Source organism: Protopterus annectens, chromosome 4.part0, assembly GCF_019279795.1.
Source record: "Protopterus annectens isolate FY-2018-M chromosome 4.part0, PAN1.0, whole genome shotgun sequence".
Taxonomy (NCBI): Eukaryota; Metazoa; Chordata; order Ceratodontiformes; family Protopteridae; genus Protopterus; species Protopterus annectens.
This window is the reverse complement of record NC_056733.1, coordinates 1,970,561,213-1,970,586,531: the sequence shown is the minus strand read 5'-3', so window position 1 is coordinate 1,970,586,531 and position 25,319 is coordinate 1,970,561,213. Positions and strand designations below refer to the sequence as shown.

Genomic DNA, 25,319 nt, shown 5'->3' with positions numbered 1-25,319 from the left:
TTCATCTTCCAAACTATCTTCTTGGATACTGAAAATGTTGTTGTACAGGGAAAGTGTTTGTTATGCAATGAAACTGTGTTTAAAGCCAAACAACCTAAACCCATGTTAAAACCTGTATTAAATTCTGTTAATAAATGTAAACCAAATGTAGACATAATCTGCTTTAAGTGTGGGGAAAGGGGTTTGAAGTCTAGATTTTGTACCAGAAATAATAATACTGTTCTACGTGTGAATACCATAACCAGTGGAAAACATGTCACTAATAATGTTGAGCATACTGAGCAAGATACATTTACTGTCAGAACAGCTGAGTCAACATCCTGCTACTGAGCTATAGCAAAGTTAAGTAACATATCTTAATTAATGGCAGGGAGCTGAGCATTGCTTGAATTAGTCAAATAGTTATACTTATAAAGGTGCAGTGTGCTTGGGTGAAGAACAGCCTTACTAAAAAAAGCAACTGAGGTGGTCTGCATTTATGAAGATAAACATTATCCCATTAGTCAAGTAGAAGTGTCAAAATGCATATTGGGTTTAGGAAGGTAGTTCATCCTGTTGCTGAGATATGACAATACAAGTACATTTTCCCTACTTTTTGGATTCAGGGAGGCAATGGGAAGAGTGTGATATTTTAACAGACCACTTTATCAGTGTGGAGATGGGAACTAGCAAGCAAAAAAAAAAAATATATATATATATATATATATATATATATATATATATGTGTGTGTGTGTGTGTGTGTGTGTGTGTGTGTGTGTGTGTGTGTGTGGATATATATATATATATATATATATATATATATATATATATATATATATATATATATATATATACCCTGTCTAGTCAGCAAGGAGGGGGATCAACAACTAGACATATTCATAAGTCTGTACGAATCCAAAAAATTAAGTCATAGTGTTAGAAAGCCATTAAGGATACAAAGATAAGAATCTATTCTAATTAAAGAGATATGTCAGCAAACTCCTATAACAAGGAAACTTTCAAAAGTAGAACCAGTACAAACAATGGTGTTACACAGTACAATACTGCAACCTAAAATTGTTACAAAGCAAGGAGTGGAAGCACGACTGCAATCTGAAAGTGTTGCAAAACAGGGATTGTAAATAACTAGCAGAACTGAGGATAAGGGATTGCTCAGTGAGGTGAATATATTCCAATCAAATGATATTAGAAAGTATAAAAAAAAGCACAACCTTTGCAGAACTTTAAACTTTGTATCAAGATAATAACAGAAAGCTCCAGAAATGCAGACTTATAAGCATCGGGTGAGTATTGCAAAGGAGAAATGTAGCAATAAGAATGATTTCTCCAGGGTAGTAAAGAGAAAAAAAAACAGTACCTAGTCATAGATCTAATGCTACTTCTGCAAGTGTAAGACAGAAACCTCAGATAATCGATGATTGCATGGAAGAGGTACCCATAAATAAGAAAAACATCAAACTGAACATAAATCTTTTACTGAGGCAAAACAACTTACAGAACAAAAAGAAAATTTGAAGTGTAATGTTTAGCCCCTATGAGACAAGAGAAAAGCCTAAAAATGAAAAGAATACGGAGAGGGCAGTGTACACTGAGAAGCAAGATAATCTTAAACAGAGCCCCAGTGCTATTTTATTGAGGTAAAATACACAAACCTTAAACAGAAGCAAGAGTGTTTTATCCATTGCTTTATTAAAGGCCAAGAGCAAAAGAGAATGAATAAGGTAACCATATCAACTGACACTGAAGAATACTACTGTGAGTTAAATTTCTTAGGAAAAGACTGCCTGTGCTGGCAGGAGATGAGACACTGCATTTTACCTCATAACAGATTAACCTTGAAGAAATTCCAGAACTGACAGACCACCTAGTAAGCCAGATAAACTTTAAGAAAACACAATGGCACAATGGGAAGATGACACTGAAAACAACAAAGGAAGTACAGCTAGAGCTCTACAGGAAAAAGATGAACAAAATGTTCCCACTTTAAGTTACAAAATTATGTGTTGTATAGAGTAAATAATGACAAAGAAGAAAAAATACATCAAGTATTAGTGACAAAACCTTTCAGAAACCTAGTAATGAGGTTAGCAAATAGTCCTTAGTTATAAGGGCACTGAAAAGTGAACAAGTTTAAAGCATGGATCCTTCCAAGAGTTTCTGACCAGTAATAATAAAAGAAGTTGAGAATTTTTGTGCTAGATGTCCTAAGTGCCAGAAGATGGCCCATAACCCAGGCTTCAAAAGTCCTTTAAATGCAATGCCCATTATACAGGTACATGCATTGTGGACATTGTTGGACCATTGATAAAGTCCAGCATGTGTTGCAGTACATTTTGGCCATGTTGGACTAGGCAACTAAGTATCCTGAGAATAATCTCCTCTGAAAGGTGGAGATTAAATTTCTAGTTAGGGTCAAGTCTTTTCAAGGTTAGGCATACCTAAATAAATACTCACTAACCAAAATACTCCATTTATGTTGAGGAAAGTGTAATAACTATGCTAGTCTTTTAAGGTCAATCATATAACCATCCCAGTGTACAATACATAGACATATAAGTGAACATTAAAATCCATGTAAGAAAGGTTATAGAGGAAGATGGTAAAATATGGGACCACTTAACACCATGCCTCCTGTTTGCTATTAAAAAAGTACTGTTAGCAACAACTGGGTATTCACCCTTGTCACCTGTTAGATATTGCCTTCGAAACTTAGAAAGATTTAAAAAGCCCATTAAAAGGAGGTCATGCAGCACTATACCAACTTATGATGTAGGCCGAAAGTGCTGATGTCTATTGTGCTGGAGCACATGGAAAGCACCAAGGCTACACAACAAGGGGGTATATAATAGAAATGCAAGAATCAGTGTATTCAGAGCTGGAAACTGATTTTAAGTTTTGTTCTCCTTCTACAGAAAAGTTACTGGATAAATGGTATGGTCCACTTGAAGTACTGGAAAGATTAAATTATAAGAGAGTTATAAAGAGAATGTCAAAACAGATATATCATATCAATGTTTTGAATGTGTGGGAAAAAAAATATAGGCCTCTGTAGTTAGCTTAATGGCAGGAAATGATGGAATTGGTGGAAAAAGAAAACTGGCATCTGAGCCTGCAAGTGCAGACGGATGACAGACTATCTAAACTACATAAACGGGAGATGAGGGAGTTTTTGTTAAGAAACATGGAAGTATTTTCAGAACAACCTGACAAAATAAGCACAATTCATCAGCATAGTGAAACGAGTCAAGGAGAAAGGGTAAATTTAAAACCTGACAGAATACTAGAGTCACAGAGAAAGGTTGAGCAAGAAGTATAAAAATACTTAAGATGTGGGTGATAAAGGAGTCGAAAAGTGAATGGAACAGCCCCAGAGTCAGAGCTATAACTAGGATAGGATGAAGGGCACAACTGCTGTGGGCAAAAGCTGTTAGTGGGTATGACTGACAGGTGTTGATGATGCTTGAGTGCAATACCAGCATTGATTTATAAAGCTGTGAAGATATTGCAGCTTCATAAATGAATGTCAAAACCACATTCGCAATTATGGCTGAAATGTTAAAGCTCTCATAACATGCTACAGTTAGTACAAAAATATGTTTTTGGGTGGGTGATCAACTCTGGGGAAGATCTTTTTTTTTTTTTTTCTTTTTTGCTGCACAACTTTGAGTTTGCTAGTTTTAGAAACTTTCCAGATGTACCATATTCATAGCCGGCCTTAGGCATAGGCCAACTAGGTGGCCATCTAGGGTGCCGCTTTAGTAGGGTCACTTTTCCAGTATTTATTTGGTGTAGGTAGACTAGGATGGGGGCACCGGGTGGTGTGGTGGGGGAGCACCATGGAGCCCTTTTGCCTAGGACACCAGTTGAACTAAGGCCGCTCCTCACCATATTGTCTCAAAGCCTGACAGAGTACTCAGATTCTGTAATGATTTTAGGAAGTTTTAACATATTTCAAAACTTGGCAGCTACCAAATGCCCTAGGGTATATGATCTTATTGAAACACTGTGGAAAGTAAGATTCTTGACTGCATTAAATCTGAGAAAGTGGTACTGACAAATAGTTCTAACAGCTGAAGTCAGGGAAAAGACAGACTTTTCAACCCCAGAAGAGTTATTCCTATATACTGTCCTTCATGGCCCCTGCAACATTCAAAGAGTGATGGAAAGAGTCTTAAAGCCCAATGTCAGATATGCAGATGGTTATCTAATGTCTTAACATACTGTTCAGGCTGGGACTCCCATCTAGCAAATGTGCAGCTGTATTAGACCCATCAAAACAAGCCAGGCTGATACCTAATATCTTTACTAGCAAGATAGTCATGCCAGATGTAAAATGTTTAGGATCTGTAATAGGACAGGAAATGTTCAGACTCCAGAAAGAAACAGCTAGAAGAAGTGAGGTATTGTCTATTCCAAGTGTTATGAATCTTTGACTAGATTAGTTGGATCCATGCTACTGAAAATGCATACTCCATTCTTTATATGCAGCTTACCCTCTTACAGATTTGACAAGGGGAAGATGCCCTTAACTTAAAATGGATATCAGATGCATATCAAATTTTTAAAACAGGTGAAGGAAGCATTATTTTCAGAACCTATTTTAGCTTTCCCAGATTTCAGTACGCCCTTTATAGTTCATAGTTATGCACCAGAGGTGGGTTTGGGGACAGTGCTTTCACAAGAAATGAGGGAAATAATGTCCTATATGTTTTGTAATCAAAAGCAAAGAAAAGCAGAGATCAATTATCCCATTACCAAGAAGGAATGATTGCCATTCAGTGGGCATTCTCATTCCTGAGGTATTATCATCTTGACAAGGACTGTATATTGGTCAGACACCATGATCCCCAACCAATAGGATGCATATAGTAAGCTTTGCAGATGGGTATCCTCTTTAAGTTCACTGTAAAACATTTTTAAGGCTTGACTCATTACAAATCAGATGGCCTGTCCAGGCCCCACAGACCACCTAGTGGCCTAAATCTAAGGGTTTCAAGTTGTGGGTGTCAGTGTTGCATAGTGTAGACAATCTCACATTTTGTTGTGTCAAAACTGCTGTTGTATAAGTAATATTAATGAGTATTCTTATATAATGCATTAAAAAGGATATCTTGTAAATAAGGATTTACATATTGCTATACAGAAACTATGTTGTTATTTAAGAAAAGTCAAGTATTTCTCTGTATTAGCTTAAGAGATTATTTTAATCAGTACTGATGATAAGCAATTACCTGATTAGTTTAAAGTATAAAATGAGAGCTATGGACCAGAAATTCACAGAAGCTGGCTTTGCTCTGAAGGGGGTAGTTTTGAGCCTTAACAAGCGGTCATAGGCAATGTAATGTGGAAGAGCAGAGATGACAACAACCTGAAGGACCCTTAGACTATCTTGAAATATTCTGCTGAAGAATCTATCCAGGAGTTAGACATCTGAGTTTACTTTGGGACTAAACTTAAACTGTTATGAGAGACTGCAGACTTTATGTTAATTTGTTTCATGACCTAAACAAATGTCTTCACCACTGAACTTTTATTTTGCTTTCTGTTTTAATAAAAACATGTTATTTTATGGACAAAGTACCACTGCTGCCTTCCTTTGATACCATAGTGGTGGTGTACAGAGATTAATATGGTGAACAAATTTCTATGCCCTGAATTTACCTTTTGCTATCTGAAATTTGAGCAAAAAACTTTTTCTACAAATGAATGTTGATTTTTTTTAATATACATAGAGAAAGTCTACATATGTTTTGCAAAAAGGTTATTTCCACCTACATTAATTACTCTATATACTTACTCTGACGTCATAACATTTAAGAATAAAGTATTTATTTACTCCTAAATCTGAATTTGCTAAGACATCCAATATAGTATGATCTCAGAGTAGTTACATTTGAATCAGCAGTGAGATATCTGCTTTGCAAAAATAATACACTAGCTGAACTGTACATTTATATATTTCATTTTATTAAATTGCTCTAAAGTGCTATCAAATCACGCAAAGCTTGAATAAATTGTACTTTGACTATGATGTTTCAACAGCCTGTGTTCAAACATTTGACATTCTTCCAAATGGTATACAGGCATAAGTTCAACACAGTAGCAAAATTAACTGATGGCCCTCCCTCAAACTCAAACTAAAGCTTGCGGCTGAGAAGCTTAAAAAAAAAAAAGTCATGCATACACTCAAGTATTTAATGACTTGAATGTATATTGACATCACATCAGTGTCACATTGCGGTACTGATTTAAATGACAGTATTCCTTTTTGGAATTGGTGATCATGTCTCCTGACAGTTTAAGCCCAGGGCAGCTGCACCATTTGCCCTGCCCTAGCTATAGTTCTGCATATAATTAGTCCAACAATGTACATGGATAAATGTCTGAAATAAATATATTTATCCTAATAGTAGACAACAGATAATGGGTGTGATAAAAACACATTTTGTATATTGTACTGGCATATTTTTATCTACGTGCTTAGCATCAAAAGTTTACCTTAATCCCTGATATGTTGCCAGAAGCTTAGATACATTCTTGGTAGGTCAGCTTAACTAAAATGTCTCTAAACAAACCATATTTAGACTTGGTAAAAAAAATAAAGAAAAAAGTTCACACTCTATAAATGTAAGACACATAAACACAAAAAAACACAAAATACACTAGCACACCTAAATATCCTAGCCTACCCAAAACAAACTTGGAAACCCAGATTTAGACTTGCTTTTAAAGAAAAAGTAAAATGAAATAAAATATGAAGTAAAATGTGAACATCTGTCACTCGTGTCATTGTAAAAGGAAAAACAACTTTATACACTGTTTAAAAAACTACATATAAACAACCCAGAAAAAATACTGCCAGTCTAAATCATCCCCCTATAAAGTATGGTTTGTCTGGCAAAATCTCACATTTCTGTAAAGGTGACCTACTCTAGGAAACTATAAAAATGGCCATACCATTAACACACTTGTTTATAAAATGATGTTATGCTCCCCTAAGGGGCATGGCAGCTTTTAAAGACATGCCATACCCATCTGCTACCATATGTTTTATTTTATTTTATTTTGCCTTATTTTATTTTATGTTTATTTGTTTGTAATAAACCTAAACCACTAGACTCCAAATTAAAAGTTAAAATTTGTGAACAGATAGGAAAATGTAGGAAGGAAACAGGAACACAGGCTAAAAATAACATGGGTGATGAAGACGTGAAACATTCCCCTCAAAATATGCAGAACCATTATACCAAGGTACGAAATGTTCTCAACAAAATATCCTACCTAAACCAAGAATGTGCAAATGAAAAATAATTTCTTGCCTTAATGGAGCATATTTCAAGAGTAATAGCTGGTAAAGACTATGGATTGACAGTGACAGAGAACATCTGCAGAGTTTGTAGAGCATAATTTATGCATTTCAATGACACCCAAGTTAGCCAACAGGTGATCGGGCAGGTCTTACAGAGGCTGCCTCTGTTTTGTCATCAGGCAGGATAAGGTTCCTTTAAAGAAGATGGGTGCAATGAACAGAGATGTGCCATACCTGGGGAACTAGACAAAGTCCTCCACATAAACATGACATACAAGCCCTGCAACATTTTCTCAGCCTGGTTGTTATAAAAAGCAATTGCTAATGGTTACAAAGACAACAGGGAAATTAGCTTCATAAACATAAATGTGACAACATAATTTACATTTACAAAAGCCTTCAATGAAGGTGCCACTCAAATATTTTATAATCTTTAAAAAATGTTTTGATCGCTAGAATTCTATATTATTTTGAATCGTATATATTTTTCTAGGTGCAAAAATGAAAAGACATTTTGGAAATTGTACAAAAATATTTTTCTTTTATCCCTTTAAAACCACTGTCCATTTTTCATTTTCCCACACTGAGTGCACATACAAAACTATTTCAGACCATTTAATGCCAAGGCTTGAGATGTTTAGCTGTCTTTGACAAAGGATATTTTATCACACAAATCTGCCATTTACTGTTTTGGATAAGACAGGATAAAAAGTGCAGTGAGTGATTTATGATGTCCTAGTTTCCCTGATTTTGTCCAGACCTGGGTTTCTGGCACAATTGGGTTGTGCCCCGGGTTGGAGCTGAAGAAGATAGACAGTGGGGATGATACGATTATTGGATCTGGACGAATGAAGCCACTGAGATCACAGCCTGGAATTGAATTCTCATCACTCTTCATCACCAAGGTATCCATGGCATAGAACGTGTTCCATGGCAGCCATACTGTGCGTTCCTGGCTCATGAAAGGTGCACGTTCAAAGTGCAGTGTGAGAGAAGAACCTCCATTGGCAACCAAGTCGAAGCTACGGGGAAAAAATTAAAAAGTCGTATTAGCAAGTGTCATAGTCATTGCAATTCAAATGACAAATGTTGCTTTCTTATTTTCTAGAGAAAGGCTTCTCTGTATACTGTGTATGCATCTGATTATTGGATTCTTGCTCTGCCCCTCCCACTATATCACTCAACCCTTTGCATAGCAAGTATAGTATTCCTTTGACTTTTTAAACAATGTACAGGGTTATTGATCAACACAAAGACTGGTACACTTTGCTGTTGTTTCTTAAATTCTACATCATCATTTCACATGACATGCTGAAACTTTCAAGCTTTATCACCATGCTGATCTACCAAATGAATGTATTCAAAACTGGTTGTGTAAATATTTATGTTTTTATCCATATTAAAATGCTGTGCAGTTATAATAAGTAATATCACCACTTGCCACGTTATAATAAGTATTATCACCACTTGCCACGTTATGAATCCCATTTCAGTCCATCCTGAGGACTCTCCCTCTCTTGCTCTCATTTATGCACCATCTTCTCAGGCAACAAAAGGAGGAAACGCAGTATAACAGCAACTCCAGCCAGACGTTTATTGAAAAAACTCACGAAACATTAAGTAGTGCATATGTAATCCAAGGTTAAGCGCTTTCACCTACCATATGTAGGCTTCTTCAGAACAAACTCATTTTGAAAATCACAATTTAAATAACCTTTTTGGCGCGAAGCTACAACTACTGATAGTTGTGCTTAAAGTTATAGGCACCTTGGCTTAATTAAACAAATGAATTATTGTAACTTGAAATAAAAATAAAAATAAATTTGTGTGTATAATTCACTAATGATGTTATAAACTCCTCTATATACGCCCTAAATAAATAACAAATAATAACAAAATATAACAAAATTCGTTAATGCAACATATGCATCATTTCTTGCTTTAGAATATGCATATGTTGAATAAATATAATGTGCATATGCAATGTACAAAAAAGTGTTGACATAATCCATTAAAACTTCCATTAGTAAGTACCCTTAATAATCTATTTATTAAATATATTAATAAAATAAGAATTAAACGATTGTTATTATTATAAAAATGTAATTATAATATTATATAAATATGTGAATAGAAAGTAGTTGAAACAATTAAAACTTTATGAAATTTGTGTGCAAGGTTAGTGTTCAGTGTGGTTTGCTGACAATAAAACACAACAATTGATAATATGTGTACATATTATTATGTCAATATAATAATGAATAAATAAATATTTAATAATAGAAAAATTGTTTGGTGTTAAAAAATTTTTTCTTATAATCTTGTATTGTTAAGATAAATTCATTGTAAATGCAATTGTATAAAATGTATAAGTCAATGAATTTAATTTAAAAAATGTATCTGACATGATACATTAACTGTCTAACCATAAATATAACATTCATTGTATGTAGAAAGAATTAGTGTGTATCAAATACAATTTGAAACATTAGTGTATATCAGATACTGTATTACAAAATTCAGTATTGAATGATTCAATATTACAAATTGAGTGTTAGAAAATTCTATGTTAAAAATTCAGTTGTAAAAATTCAATATTTAAAAAATCAACGTTAAAAAAATTTTTTGTTGTTAAAAATATTTTGTTGTAAGAAATATTTTTCACAACCGACTTTTGATGTTAGTGACTCAGTTCAAAAAGACATTTACTGTTTAATTAACAAGGGTTTTACTGCTATAGTGTCATTCAAACCTGGTAATGTGGCTGCATCAGTAAATAGTTGCCACAATATTTCTTTGTAACTTAGTAAATCTTTGATATTACCCCCTCTCAATTCTGGTTTGATGTGTTCGAAAATATAGTGCATTATATAATGCCTGTATAGTGCATTATTTAGTGCATTATTTAATAATGCACTATATAGGCATGTGGAATGTGAGGGTGATCAACACAGTTTTAAATTTGGCATTTTAGAACACATCAAACCAGAATTGAGAGGGGGTAGTATCAAAGATGTACTAAGTTACAAAGAAATATGGTGGCGACTATTTACTGATGCAGCCACATTACCGGGTTTGAATGACACTATAGCAGTAAAACCCTTGTTAATTAAACAGTAAATGTCCTTTTGAATTGAGTCACTAACATCAAAAGTTGGTTGTGAAAAATATTTCTTACAACAAAATTTTTTTAACGTTGATTTTTTAAATATTGAATTTTTACAACTGAATTTTTAACATAGAATTTTCTAACACTCAGTTTTTAATATTGAATCATTCAATACTGAATTTTATAATACAGTATCTGATATACACTAATGTTTCAAATTATATTTGATACACACTAATTTTTTCTACATACAATGAATGTTATATTTATGGTTAGACAGTTAATGTATCATGTCAAATACATTTTTTAAATTAAATTCATTGACTTATACATTTTATACAATTGCATTTACAATGAATTTATCTTAACAATACAAGATTATAAGAAAAAAAATTTTAACACCAAACAATTTTTCTATTATTAAATATTTATTTATTCATTATTATATTGACATAATAATATGTACACATATTATCAATTGTTGTGTTTTATTGTCAGCAAACCACACTGAACACTAACCTTGCACACAAATTTCCTAAAGTTTTAATTGTTTCAACTACTTTCTATTCACATATTTATATAATATTATAATTACATTTTTATAATAATAACAATTGTTTAATTCTTATTTTATTAATATATTTAATAAATAGATTATTAAGGGTACTTACTAATGGAAGATTTAATGGATTATGTCAACACTTTTTTGTACATTGCATATGCACATTATATTTATTCAACATATGCATATTCTAAAGTAAGAAATGATGCATATGTTGCAGTAACGAATTTTGTTATATTTTGTTATTATTTGTTATTTATTTAGGGCGTATATAGAGGAGTTTATAACATCATTAGTGAATTATACACACATATTTATTTTTATTTTTATTTTTATTTCAAGTTACAATAATTCATTTGTTTAATTAAGCCAAGGTGCGTATAACTTTAAGCACAACTATCAGTAGTTGTAGCTTCGCGCCAAAAAGGTTATTTAAATTGTGATTTTCAAAATGAGTTTGTTCTGAAGAAGCCTACATATGGTAGGTGAAAGCGCTTAACCTTGGATTATATATGCACTACTTAAAGTTTCGTGAGTTGTTTCAATAAACGTCTGGCTGGAGTTGCTGTTATACTGCGTTTCCTCCTTTTGTTGCCTGAGAAGATAGCGCAGTGGTATTTATTTGTATTGGGTTTGTTTTTCCTCGCAACGCTTGATTTATGCACCATGTGGTACATTGGGCAACAAGTACCTTTCAGCACGTGTTAGTTTCTGTAGCAGTTACAGGTTCATGTTGCTAGCTGAGGGCCCAACCTTCCCCGGTGGGTGCACCACACACATCCGCATGCACACACTTACAACTAGGGCCAATTTAGAGTGCCCAATCCACCAACTGCATATCTTTCCAATGTGGGAGGAAACTGAAGCACCCAGAGGAGACCTATGTGAATGCAGGTAGGACATGCAGACTCCACACAGAAAGCACCCCAGCTGAGAGACTATAACCACCCAAAGTTTACCCCCCCCCCCACTGGTGACATGTACATGGCCTACTTTTGATCTGCTGGATCAAAAATGTGTTCATAAGTTATTAGCCCTTTTTACTGTCAGGCTTCCTTAATAAAGCATTCTTTAAAATATTTCATTAAAATATCAAGTTATCTTTAAAGTTATAATGGTCAGTTTCACTATCTTTTTTTTTTGTTCACAGTGAAATAAATTAATATAGAAAGCGTTAATGGAGATATCTTGCTTCCAGAATTTAGCACTTATTTTATTTTTTTGCATCTGATAACACAGAAGCATAAGAAGTAGTTTTCCCCAAACACAAATTATCCAATTATCCATATGAATCCACAAAGCAGAGAATTTTAATTGAAGAATCACAGTATTATTCCTAAAACATCAAAATGTACTACCATAGAACCTTCTCCAAGCCTAGAAACCCAAAGACCACTCAAATTCCAGAAAAAAAAGTCTACCTTGTACAAGTAAATTCAGTAATCATGTAGTGCATTCAGTATACTTAGTATATTTAAGTAAAATATGGAACTTTATCCCAACAAGCATCAGAATGAAAACAATGTTAACCAACCCATACATCTACTCAAGCCATATTAAATGAAAACCAGACAGTGTCAACATAGACAACATTAAACCTCCACTTCCTAGTCTCCACCTATTCCCAAAAGAACATTTTTTATCCACACTTTTAATAATACAAATATGTAAATGTTTGATTGTAGAAACTTCTCCTATTATACTTATTTCTCACTCCCTACACAATGTTTCTTAAAAAACTTTTTTCTCCTTACTCTTCATTCTCCACCAAATGTTATTATATTTTCTATATTAAGTACTACATTTTTTTTTGTCCAAATGTAGATATGTTTTATTATGCTTCCACGGTACTATTTCCTCATTATTACATGCTGTGTTATATTATATAGTCTTATGTGACTTGTCTGCTAGGAAAGTATTGATGTAACCTCTAAGTACTTTTCTTCCCAGGATGCTATGGGAAAGGGGCCATTTTGGCTCACACAGCCTATCCTGATTATGGAAGAAAGAAAGAAATATGTCCAATATGCTATGGAATTTTGACATAAAATACAAGAAACAATGCTTTATAGGCAGACATAGTGTATATATTATTCTTATATGTTTCATAAGTTTTACATTTTATTCATGTTGGTTTTTCATATGCTATATATTTGTTGTTATTGTATGGTAAAACCTAATGAAGATGTTAAAAAAACAGACTTGTATTGTCTCTATCAAGGCCTTTTTGCTTCCTCCCAATTGCAGGGCATAAATTATACCTGTCTCTGCATCCTTGATTCAACCACTTGTTTAACTTCCTTCAACTTTGGATATGTTTATCTTGTGTCATTATGAGTTACTCAACTTTTACTTCTGTCCACAAGGATCCAACCAAAAATTGGAGCAACTGAATTTTTAGTAGACAGCTGTGTGAATCAGCATTTTCTTAATGTTAGTCAGATATGCTGATTTTTTTGAGTGAATCTTTGCATAAAAATTGTATCCTTACACACATGCTGACCTGACTCCACAACTGATTCTTAGAGTAGGACAGCTGCTCAAAGTATAGCCCCACCCCTCCCCTGGGAAAAAAAGGTTAATTGAAGTTTCAAATCTGGTTGTCACTTGAAGCTGCAGTCATATATTGTAAACCCTTCAGAATTCTGTTCTATCCTTTCTAGACCCTGAGTCTCCACCCCATGATGCCTATAATAATTTCCTAGTACTTCTCATAGGAAAGTATACTAACAAAACTGTATTTCACTAATGTTTCATTAAGGAATAAAAAGAACAGGTAAACAATCTGCAGTTAAAATCATAAATGCAACAAGTTAAACATAACAAACAGGCACATAAAAACTAGTAAGAAAAAAAGATGCCATTTAATCCTGATTTGCTCAACTACTCTTGTTAACTAATGCAGATCAAATGCTAATTAGATATCCTGTGATGAATAGTGTAACAATGAGGGAAGTGGGGGACATTTTGTGGTAAAGGAGCAGAATCACAGTAAAAAAATATGAATGTAGTGACCAGAGCAAGGTATCTTTTAAAATATATTTTTAGAGATGGGTATTAAGACTAAGCAGGATGCAATTTATGCATAGTTCCATTATGGATTGTTGTACTTTGTGCAGTAGAAGTTCAAAACCATGGGAACGCTGAAAACAATGAAGAGTTATATGGCCCAGTAAAAACATCTCGGGTTGTGAAAACAGAGAAGCATGAAGCTGATTGCCCAGAAGAGCTGGTATGTCCACTTAGTCTGCAGACTTCTTCATATACTGGGTAACCTGTAGGTCTTGTTTAACTGGTAGCTTATGAAAGCAGAGCAGTGTGCTGCAATGTATTTAAACTCATTTTAAGAAGTAAACAATGATTTGTTTGGCTCAGGTACCACAACATAGTCACTTCAAAAAGTATAATATAGACCTACCTCAGTATGCCCTTATTGCTCATCTTCTCAAGAAAGTATTTACCTAGAATATTTGCACTCTGGTCATACCTGTTCAATTATTGTACCCTCTTTTCCTTTCCATTATGAGTTCATCAGGGTCTGTTATTTTCTGCTCCCAAGTTTATTGAGTTATACTGTGCACTGTTTTCATTGTTATGGTCTGAAATAACTGCATATTATCTATTTCTTTAGGGTGCTGGAGCTTATAGAACTGTGCAGATTACTTCCTAAGGGACCCTGCTATGTCCTTGCATGCCAACATAAGTACTGCCTTCTAAATATTAATTAATAGCATTTGCCTGCATTTCTCCATTGGTCAGATGCATTACATTCTGATCTTAAACAATCCTCATTCAGACTTATTTTCTTTCCTGGCAAATATTAGTACCTATTTCCCATGATGGACATATTTTTTTTCCTGCAAATTGGATTTGTGTGCTACCAATGACTGAGCACAGCTTTCTCCTTTACTCATAGTTATATATACATATGACAGTACTTTCATTCTTCAGCATTTCCATCAATGTGCATGTAGAAAACTCACACATCCTAATTCATGCTATGTCATCCACTGGAATTCCTGAAAAAGGACCCCCACCCTCTTAGAATGATGTTATTCAATGTTTATTGAGGTCTCGTTAGCTGAAATATTTTCAACATGTTGCTATACAATTATTTGCAGCTTATTTGAAATTATATATATATGAGTCTATGACAGACGCTTGAAGTATCAAAACTATGAGCATCTGCCATAGACTCATGACAATTCAAATCAGAAAAATCAAATATACCATGCTTTAAATCACAATATTTCAAAAAAAAAGAAAACCTACTTTTGTATAGGTTAAGGAGCAGAACCCCCCATGCTGGGGACTATGCTCCCAAACCACTTTGCTAATTAAATATACAAATCCTAGATCTCAATAGAGTGGGAAAAGGGTAAATTCCCCAACCCCCTCAGTACCACAATCTTGCACTGAAAAAGCCAGTACATGCAATCAGCTGATTTTCAATTAGCTGTCCTGGCTTTTTTTCACTAAGACAAGTTGAGTTCTTGATGAGATGAATGGAGCCCATATATAAACAACTGAAATAAAATGGCTGAAAGGCAATTTCATTGAAATACCTTTTAACTGATTTACAAACAACCACAAATCACCCAAGGAAAATGTTTTAAAATATTTTTTTTGCAGTTGAGAAGCTTTGCTGCACTCCTCACATCCCTTCACTTAAAGGACAACAACAGGGTTCTGTTATTAAATGCTCAACTTCTCTGCCCTTTTTTCTTCCTATTTACAATCCCTGCTATGAATAAACAACAATACAGCATTTAAAATACTTTAAATCGAGTGTTTCATCTGCAAAAAACTTTTATCCCACCCTGAAAAAGCTTGCTGCAGTCTCCAATTCATTGATATCATCCAGGCCAATGAATGCAGGTAGTTTTCTGGCCAATTCCCTCCCCAAACTGACATCATCATAATTGTCCTAAAAACCCATCCATGTTGTGATGTCACAGTTCCCTGGTCCTTCTCCTACCCATACAAAAGTAAAGGTTAGAACAAGGAAACAGTACATGAGTCAAGTCTCCTGCCATGAGCTGTCAATCACAGCAGGTAACAGCTCAAATTACCCTAAGCCCTTTGACAGCTAGGGAAGTTAGATGTGAAGGGGAATGGGAGATGAGTCAAAGTAATACAATTCAGGCTTCTCAAAAGACTGCAATTTAGCCATTCTAAAAAGAAGCAGCAGTAAAAAGCACTTTGAAAGTATTTTTTGTGGCATTTGCACTGTTTCTACTTTAATTAGTCTTTGAACAGCATGAAATGCTACTTAAAACTAACTGACTGAAAGACAGCAGTGTATACATGTAAAATCAATGCAGTGACAGTAGCTTTAGGAAGAAAGAGGCCTGCATGATGTAATTTATTACAGACAAACACGGCATTGTGGGATGCCTAGAGACAGACTAAACAATCAGGATCACTTCAAGATGCTAGACCCTATGTGTTCAGACTCAGAAATTACATATAGAAATATTTAAAAAATTGTAAATACTCCCAGGGTGGTGTTAACATGTAGGAAACACCAAACCATGATGAAATAAACATGCATTTTGAGTCTGTGGGTGCAGTTCTCTTACTACTGTACTAATTTAATGGTTGTACCACTGGGGAGGAAAGTGAAAATACCACACATATGGAATGACTGTCAGTGCATAAAAGGAAACCACACCAGCAGTTGTTATATACAGGTAACACTCACCACCAAGATCAAGCTATTATATACATATACATATTTGTGTACATATTCTTAAGTCTGTATTACGGAACTAGTTGCAGCTATTCCAGATTCAATTAAATGGACTTTTAGTCAAATGATTGCATTCCATTGCTTGTCATTTGGTGAAATGGGCATTCAACCAAATGTCATGAATCTATATGTGTGTGTGTGTGTGTGTGTGTGTGTGTGTGTGTGTGTGTGTGTGTGTGTGTGTGTGTGTGTGTAAACAGTATATATATATATATATATATATATATATATATATATATATATATATATAAATATGTCTCTTCTTCACTTGACCTAAAACTCATTTGACTGACACTCATTTGACTGACACCCAATTGACCTAATTTCATTTGATTGATAACTCATTTGACTGACTCCCATTTCACCAACAGTTTGCAATCCTGAATTTCAACATACTAAATCTTAAACCATAAACAAGCACACTTAGAACACCAATAACTAACCCTTTCCAGAACTTAAAAACTACTTACTTGCCCTCTTAACTAAAATGGGACAATGTGAAACCAAACTAGCTGAAGGGGCTGCACCCCCACACTCTCTATTGTGGGGGGCTGTGCCCCTACACCCCCTAATTATATATACTAACTCCAGAAGAAGTGGGGGAAAGGGCATATACCTTTAATTTGCCTTACAGTATTCTACACACTGCCACTACTGCTAGGAAGCACAAAACATTCCCCAAATTACTTTAGATACTTCCCATAAAAATGTAAAGATACAAACCCACATTTAGAAACACTACAACACTACTTTCTAAATAAATTGGAATTCTAACAGCCAGTACTGTAAGTTACAGTAATTCTTTTTATCACAAGCAAGTCACAGGTGAAGGAAAGCCCACAACAATTCTATGTCTTGTCAAATGAGTTGTCAGTCAAATTAAATTTAGGTCAATTGGGTGTCGGTCAAATGGGTGTCAGTCAAATGAGTTTTAGGCCAAGTGAAGTAGATCTATAAATATATATATATATATATATATATATATATATATATATATATATATATATAAAATATGCACACATATATGAATATATATATATATAAATATGTGTATGTATATATATATATATATATATATATATATATATATATATATATACATATATATATATATATATATATATATATATATATATATATATATATATATATATATATCAACTGTGTGTTTGCATTTGTAAAACAGATGCAATTGTTCAACTTTATATGGAGTTTTATTTTGGTACCCATACAGCTGATGCTCACTGGGCTGATGCACTGATGGGTGGTTGTACCTTATCTTTTCATATGTTTTTGATATTTTTCATTTTTATACAATGGCTTTGTGATACAACATTGACAATACACAAACACACACACACACACACACACACACACACACACACGTGTGTGTGTGTGTGTGTGTGTGTGTGTGTGTGTGTGTGTGAGAGATAGAGAGACAGAGAGAGAGAGAGAGAGAGAGAGAGAGAGACCATATGTTTGTATTACATCTATTTTTATCCATCTGACAGTTATAATGGCTGACAAAGGTCCATAACCATTCAAGTCTTTGCATCCAAACCTCTCAACTGTCCAGATTTTTGCATCAGATATTTGGTCTGTTCCTCATAAAATTAGTGTTTTTCCCATAAATTGTTGAGGATTAATATCACTAAATAACGACATATATTTGAATCTCAGAATTCGTATTTTTCAAAAAAGGCATGCTAATATAAAACCTATTATTCTATCAACTAAGTTATAAGACATATATTTAAAATCTGTCCCTGATATGGGACTTTGTCACCCCATTATTTTTAGTTTTGTCCAGACTTCTTGCTCTTAGGAGTTGAAAAATATTTTGGACCACCCACCTACTAAGATTACAAATGATTTTCACTAGTTCTAACACACAGAATACCAAATTCCCAAAAGCAATATCACTAAACATACTGAAGTGTCTTCTGGTTTTAAATGGTTCTGTCCACAATATTATATTATGACTTCTCATTAGTATTGAAAAACATGCACACTGCTTGGCTAGCCCAACCAGCATGCCCATTGTAAATTGGGCATATACAAACAGAAAAAAGTCTGGCCACTGAAGTACCATTCACCACCCAGACTTTTCTATTGATATATGTTACAGATGGCAGACCAAATACAAGAAAATCAAGTACATTCTGCAAAACTAAAAAACAGAAACATAACTGATTTTCCTTGTATTTCTATGTTGCCTCAGCAGACTATCATAGCTCTGAACTGACCAGATTTTTGGAGAATGTCCATATTTTTGCCTCACACACACACACACAAAAAAAATTGTGTAAGTCCCATATGCATACAGAGTATATCAGAAAAAGAATGGGGAAAAAACGTGGAGGAACATTACAGCTCCATTATATAAAGACATTTTCTTTCTTAAATAATATGATCATGTAATCGCAATAACCCACTCCTGGTTGTGGGTAATGTTGAATTTACCAACAGTTAATTTTATACAGGCTACTGAAGGGTGATCTTTGCCTTGTATACAGGCTTCTTACTCATGATCAAACCATACCGACCATGGGTAAATTTAGCATTACCCACAGTTGTGGGTTATTAGTTAATTAAACAATAAATATGAAATATGTTGATGGACTTAATATTAAAGGAATTGTACAACAAAATTGGAAAATTATTTTAGGTAAAGAGGAATTGAGTAAAGTTATAGGGACTCAACCAAATTTTATAAATAAAAAAAACAAAAATTTAAAAGAGATTTTGGAAGGTGGACATAAGTGTGAAGATCATGACCGAGTAATTACTTGGTTAGGTACTTTTGCTTGCACTAATTACAATCAATGTAGGTATATGATGGGTGTACAGAGTCATCATTTTAAGCATTTAAAATATGCTTTAACAGCCAGAGGTAGGTTTGATTGTCAGAGTGAGGGTTTAGTATATTTTGCAGTGTGTTCCAATTGTGAAAATTTCTATATAGGAAAGACTATTAGAAAGTTGAAAGATAGAGTTAGGGAACACCTTCTTGCTATTAAGAAAAATGATAAAAATAATGCATTAGCAAAGCATTCTTTGAGATGTGAAAATTTTAGAAAGTTCACTTTTTTCGTAGTAGAAAAAATTAACACAGATAAATATGTAGGGTTGAAATGGCAGATAGTTTTAGGATATGACATCACACCTGGCATTAATGACAAAGTTTTGGTTAAAAGTCATTTGAATTAAGTCAATTTTTGACACAAAGATGAAACACTTGTGTGTTATGTTTTAAAGTTTTGTTACAAGTTTGTACTACATTTTATATCTTATGTTTTGTAAGTGTATTGGTTATTCAATTACTATGCCTTTAAGGTTTAATTACTGTGGGAAGTGATGTTGAATCATTTTGGATATAAAAAGAAATGATGTGAGCAGTGTATTGTATGATTCTGAAGAAGTTCTGTAATAAATGGGACAAAAGCGCTTAATCTATTCTGGCTCCAGTGTGTGGTTTATTTCCAATAAATATGAAAAGTCATATAGACTGTATCTGTATAATTACTCTAGCTAATTAGCTCCTCTATCATACTAACTCAACACAAAACTCTCTCTGCTGAGGTTTACAGGATGAAACTTAGATGTTCTCCATAAAGTGAATATGGCAAGTGTTACATAAATAATTTAAGGTTTTTTTGTGGGATAAACCCATGTACATTTCTTAGACATTATTTTTTTTTCTAAGTTTGTATTACCTCAGAGTAACAAGAAGCTTGGGTAGGAGGAAATAAGTTTTCCATTTCTGTGACTTGGAATAAGAATAAATAAGTAGGTAAGTATGTAGAGTTGAAATAATGCTTGCCACTCTGAAGCTAAAAAAAGAATAATTTATCATACTGTTAGTGTTATACATAGCGAGATCAGTGTTATTTCTTTATTTATTTGACATTTGTTAACCAGGTTGGTCCAACTGGGCTCAAGTCCATTTTCAGTGGTGACCTGAGAAGAAAAGCTCCAAATACCTATACAGTTATATAAAAATAAGCAGGGTAAAAATAAACAAAATAGACAAAAAGAGAGCAATGACAAGATATAACAGTTTACAAATTTGAGAACTCAAAAATAAATTATAAACATAACTGTTACAGACAATAAACCAATAAATGAGAAGTAAATTTAAACATGTTCATATTATATAAGGAAATGGGGTAAGCTGTTTAAGACTTAACATCATGAAATTGTTTGCAGGTAAAAGTAGTAGAGTAAGAAATTAGGAGCAGAAGGAAGAGGTAAGAGTTTATGTGGGGTCATGACATGGGCATATTCACATGTTAGAGAATTGTTTAGTTCTTTTTTGAAACTACTGGAGTGTGAAATGCATCTTATGTTGAGGGAGAATTTGTTCCAATTGTGAGATACTGAATATTTGTATAATACTATCCCAAAAGAGTTATTGGGTTTTGTATATTTGTAGAAGATGTTGGTCTGTGCTACCGAGTGGGTGCATTGGAGTGTAGTATGACACAGATTGGATAGGGAGGGTCAGGCTAAGGATTTCTTGAGTGAGAAGTGAGTTATGCGGAGTTGGGAAAGTTGAAGTTGATGGGGAATTCAAGCCACTGTAGGTTCTTTAGTGCCAAGCAGTGGTGAGAGGTATGTGGTAAGTTTACAACAAATTTTGTGATTTTATTGTATGCCTGTTTAGCTTAGTAATTAAGGAAGATTGAAGGTTTGTAAGGATTGGAGTAGCATAGAGACCTCTTGAAAAAAGATAAGCTTTAGCCAAGCAGAGTCAAAGTCTAGAGTTAGGAATTTTTTGTTCCAATAAAGGAGAACTAATTTTTTAATGGATTGTTGGACATGGAAGTCAAATTTTAATTGATCATCTATAATCATTCCAAGTTGCTTTGTGTGGGATTTTACATCAATGATGGTTTTATTCATGGATGAGATGGTAAAGGTGGGTTTGAGAAGTGAAAGTAATTTTGGGAGAAAGAGTAAAAGTATTTTAAGGATTATAGCAATGTGGTAATTTTGTTTGCTGCTACAATGTAATCCCATGCTTATTTCAGGCAGCTTTTATATTTCTTTTACACTGAAAATGTATTACAAAAAAAATAATAAAAATGTTTAATAATGCTTAGGAAACAGGTCTCATGCATTATGAAATACTTCTATACAAAGTTCATCTTAGGCAGTTTGAAATATTGCTGTAATGTTGCTTTTGGGATTTGTATTTGGTTTATATATATTAAACATAAGTGTAATTTGATGTTTTGTTTTCAATCCTTTGACGTTTTGCCAATTTTAACTTGATGATATGAAATCAAACAATATAGCCATCTCTCTCCATCTCTCTCTCGTCCCTATAAATACCATCATATTTCAGTTTAATACTATTCACAGAATCATTTTTAAAACATCACTTTTCAAGATTCAGTGTGCATTTATTTATAGGGGAAATGAAAACATGTTCATTCTGGGTAGAAACAGAAAATATAAACAAAATGCAGCCTTTAAAACAATATTTAAAGCTTTGTGAGAAATACCTGTTCATGAAGGTTTCTTCCCATGTAACACAGTACACACAAAGGGTCTCTCTCAACTTTAACCCCAAAATTACCAAATATCAAAGGTATTTCTGTTTGGTACTTTTATACTGTGAGTAGCAACAATTCCACAAGAAGGGAACACTCTCAATAGTTTCCCATCTAGACAGATAAGTCCTTTTACAGGTACAATAGCCAACATTCAACTTTGCTTTGTAGGATAGCAGCTCCATTTTGCTAAAGACATATTCTTTCACTTGAAGATGCTGGGGACTCATCTCTTCTCCAGAAATGTCTCTATAGTCAGATGTAAACATAGCCTTCAAGCCTACTGAGCTAAGACTTAAAATGCAGCTGCTGTTACCCTTAAGTCACTTCCCGTTTCCTACTTGTAAAGCTTGTATCTGCTGTTAACAATACACCCTCTAGTGCACAACATGGATTCATCTAGGACTTTTCTACCATTTCCCTTATTCCCTTTAGTGGTTGAATCTGGCAAAAAGAGATGCTATACTTCAATATAAACATGTGGATTATTTTATAGGTTCATATGTATTTACTAGGCTATTGATCTGTGATACACTGTAGAAGCTTAGCCCTGCATTCCCATGAAATTTCTAGCCCTAGCAATTTATGCATGAATAACCCATAGTAGGCAGAATGTTTGCATATTACCCCTATCCATAAGGGACAAGTGTACAAAGCCAGGGGTGAATTTGTGGTTTCCCAATCATTCGACTAGATGACATTTGAACAGAGTAAGGGAAGTACTCCGCTTTATGTGGAGAAGAGTACAATTCCAAAGAAGTGATATTCTCTGTGATACATATTCATCCTTCTGACATGGTCTATTTATGTTGTAGGAGAGATTAAGATCTCTTGAGGGGGTGTTTATATCACTATTGGACTTGTGATGTGCAGTAGATTTGAGAAGAAAGGGTCTGCTGAGGCTCTGTATGCAAGGCAGAGATCACTGCTCAATAGCCTGTATGAAATCAAAAAGAGAGACAAGGCTTTGAGACAGTCAGTGTAGATTTTATGATTTAGGTCCTTAGTTTTCTTGGTGAGAAAGGACTGTGGTTGTTCAAATATGTTGAGTGCTTGGACAGGTATATTCCATTATAAGAGCTGAATACAGTGGAGTGATCACATGCCTAGACCAAACACCATATCCTTAGTAATAAATTCTTCTTCTTCTCTTTCAGCTGTTCCTGTTAGGGGTCGCCATAGCAGACCATTTGTTTCCATTCCTTCCCGTCCTCTGCATATTGCTCTGTCACACCAACCACCTGGATGTCCTCTCTCACCACATCCATAAACCTTATTTTAGGCCTTCCTCTTTTCCTGTTACCTGGTAGCTTCAGCCTTAGCATCCTTTTCCCAATATACCCAGCATCCCTCCTCAGCACATGTCCAAATCAATGCAATCTCGCCTCTCTGACTTTGTCTCCAAAGCGTCCAATCTGAGCTGACCCTCTAATGTACTGATTCCTAATCCTGTCCATCCTTGTCACACATGATGCAAATCTTAACATCTTTAACTCTGCCACTTCCAGCTCTGACTCCTGCCTTTTTGTCAATGCCCCTGTCTCCAACCCATAAAACATAGCTGATCTCACTACCCTGTTGTAGATCTTCCCTTTCACTCTTACTGGTACCCGTCTGAAACAAATCACTCCTGACACTCTTCTACACCCATTCCACCCTGCCTGTACTCTCTTCTTCACCTCTCTTCCACACTCACCATTACTCTGAACTGTTGATCCCAAGTACATAAACTCATCCACCTTTGTCACCTCTACTCCTTGCATCCTCACCATTCCTCTATCCTCCCTCTCATTCACATACATATATTCTGTCTTAGTCCTGCTGATCTTCATTCCTCTCCTCTCTAGAGCATATATCCACCTCTTCAGGGTCTCCTCAACCTGGTCCCTACTCTCACTACAGATCACAATGTCATCTGCAAACAACATAGTCCATGGGGCCTCCTGTCTTATCTAGTCTGTCAACCCGTCCATCACCATTGCAAATAAGAAAGGGCTCAGAGCTGATCCTTGATGTAATCCCACCTCCACCTTAAACGGATCTGTCACTCCCATGGCAGACTTCACCACTGTCACACTATCCTCGTACATATTCTGTACCACTCTTACATACTTCTCTGCCACTCCTGACTTCCTCATACAATACCACAATTCCTCTCTAGGCACCCTATCATATGCTTTCTCCAAGTCCACAAAGACACAATGCAACTCTTTCTGACCTTCTCTACATCTCTCCATCAACACTCTCAGAGCAAACATCGCAATTGTAGTGCTCTTTCCTGGCATGAAACCATACTGCTGATCACTAATCATCACCTCCCTTCTTAACATAGCTTCCACTACTCTTTCCCATAACTTCAAGCAGTGACTGATCAGTTTTCTCCCTCTGTAGTTACTACAATTCTGCACATCACCCTTATTCTTAAAAATAGGTACCAAAACACTTTTTCTCCACTCCTCAGGCATCCTCTGATTTTCCAAAATTTCAGTACACAATCTGGTTAAAAACTCCACTGCCATTTCTCCTAAGCACCTCCATGCTTCCACTGGTATGTCATCTGGACCAACAGCCTTTCTATTCTTCATCCTCTTCATAGCTGTCAATACTTCCTCCTTGCTAATCTGTTTCACTTCCACTTCCACTTACAGCCACTGGGGATGCAAAAGCCAGTGCATTTCTTTGTGCCAGTTCCAAGCCCGGATAAATGGGGAGGGTTACATCAGGAAGGGCATCCAGTGTAAAACATCTGCCGTATAACATATGCGGTCAACAATACAGATTTCCATCCCTAGTAATAAATTGCACAGGCAAAAAGGACTTTCTTATAAAAGTGAATACATGGTGATCAAAGGACAGTTTATTTTCCACATAAATCTCCAGGTCCCAAACTACCAGATCAGTTTTCAGTGATGTGTTGCTGATGTGATAGTTAGGGTAGGTCATGCTTGCTGAAGGATACTATTATACATTTTTGGCATTTAGTTTTAGTCCATGATTATTACTTCAGCTCTTTGTTCGGGAAAGGCCC

At 34.7% G+C, this 25,319-nt stretch overlaps 1 protein-coding gene across 5 annotated transcripts in view; it reads right to left on the bottom strand.

Moving 5' to 3' along the window:
• The window catches only part of TENM2 (teneurin transmembrane protein 2), a 1,770,657-nt gene that overhangs the window by 264,048 nt on the left and 1,481,290 nt on the right, over nt 1-25,319 (bottom strand). For all 5 annotated transcript variants that reach the window (XM_044069584.1, XM_044069586.1, XM_044069585.1 and 2 more), the window contains one exon: nt 8,071-8,332. In XM_044069584.1, the coding sequence (XP_043925519.1) occupies nt 8,071-8,332 (262 nt within the window). The remainder of the gene's footprint in view (nt 1-8,070; nt 8,333-25,319) is intronic.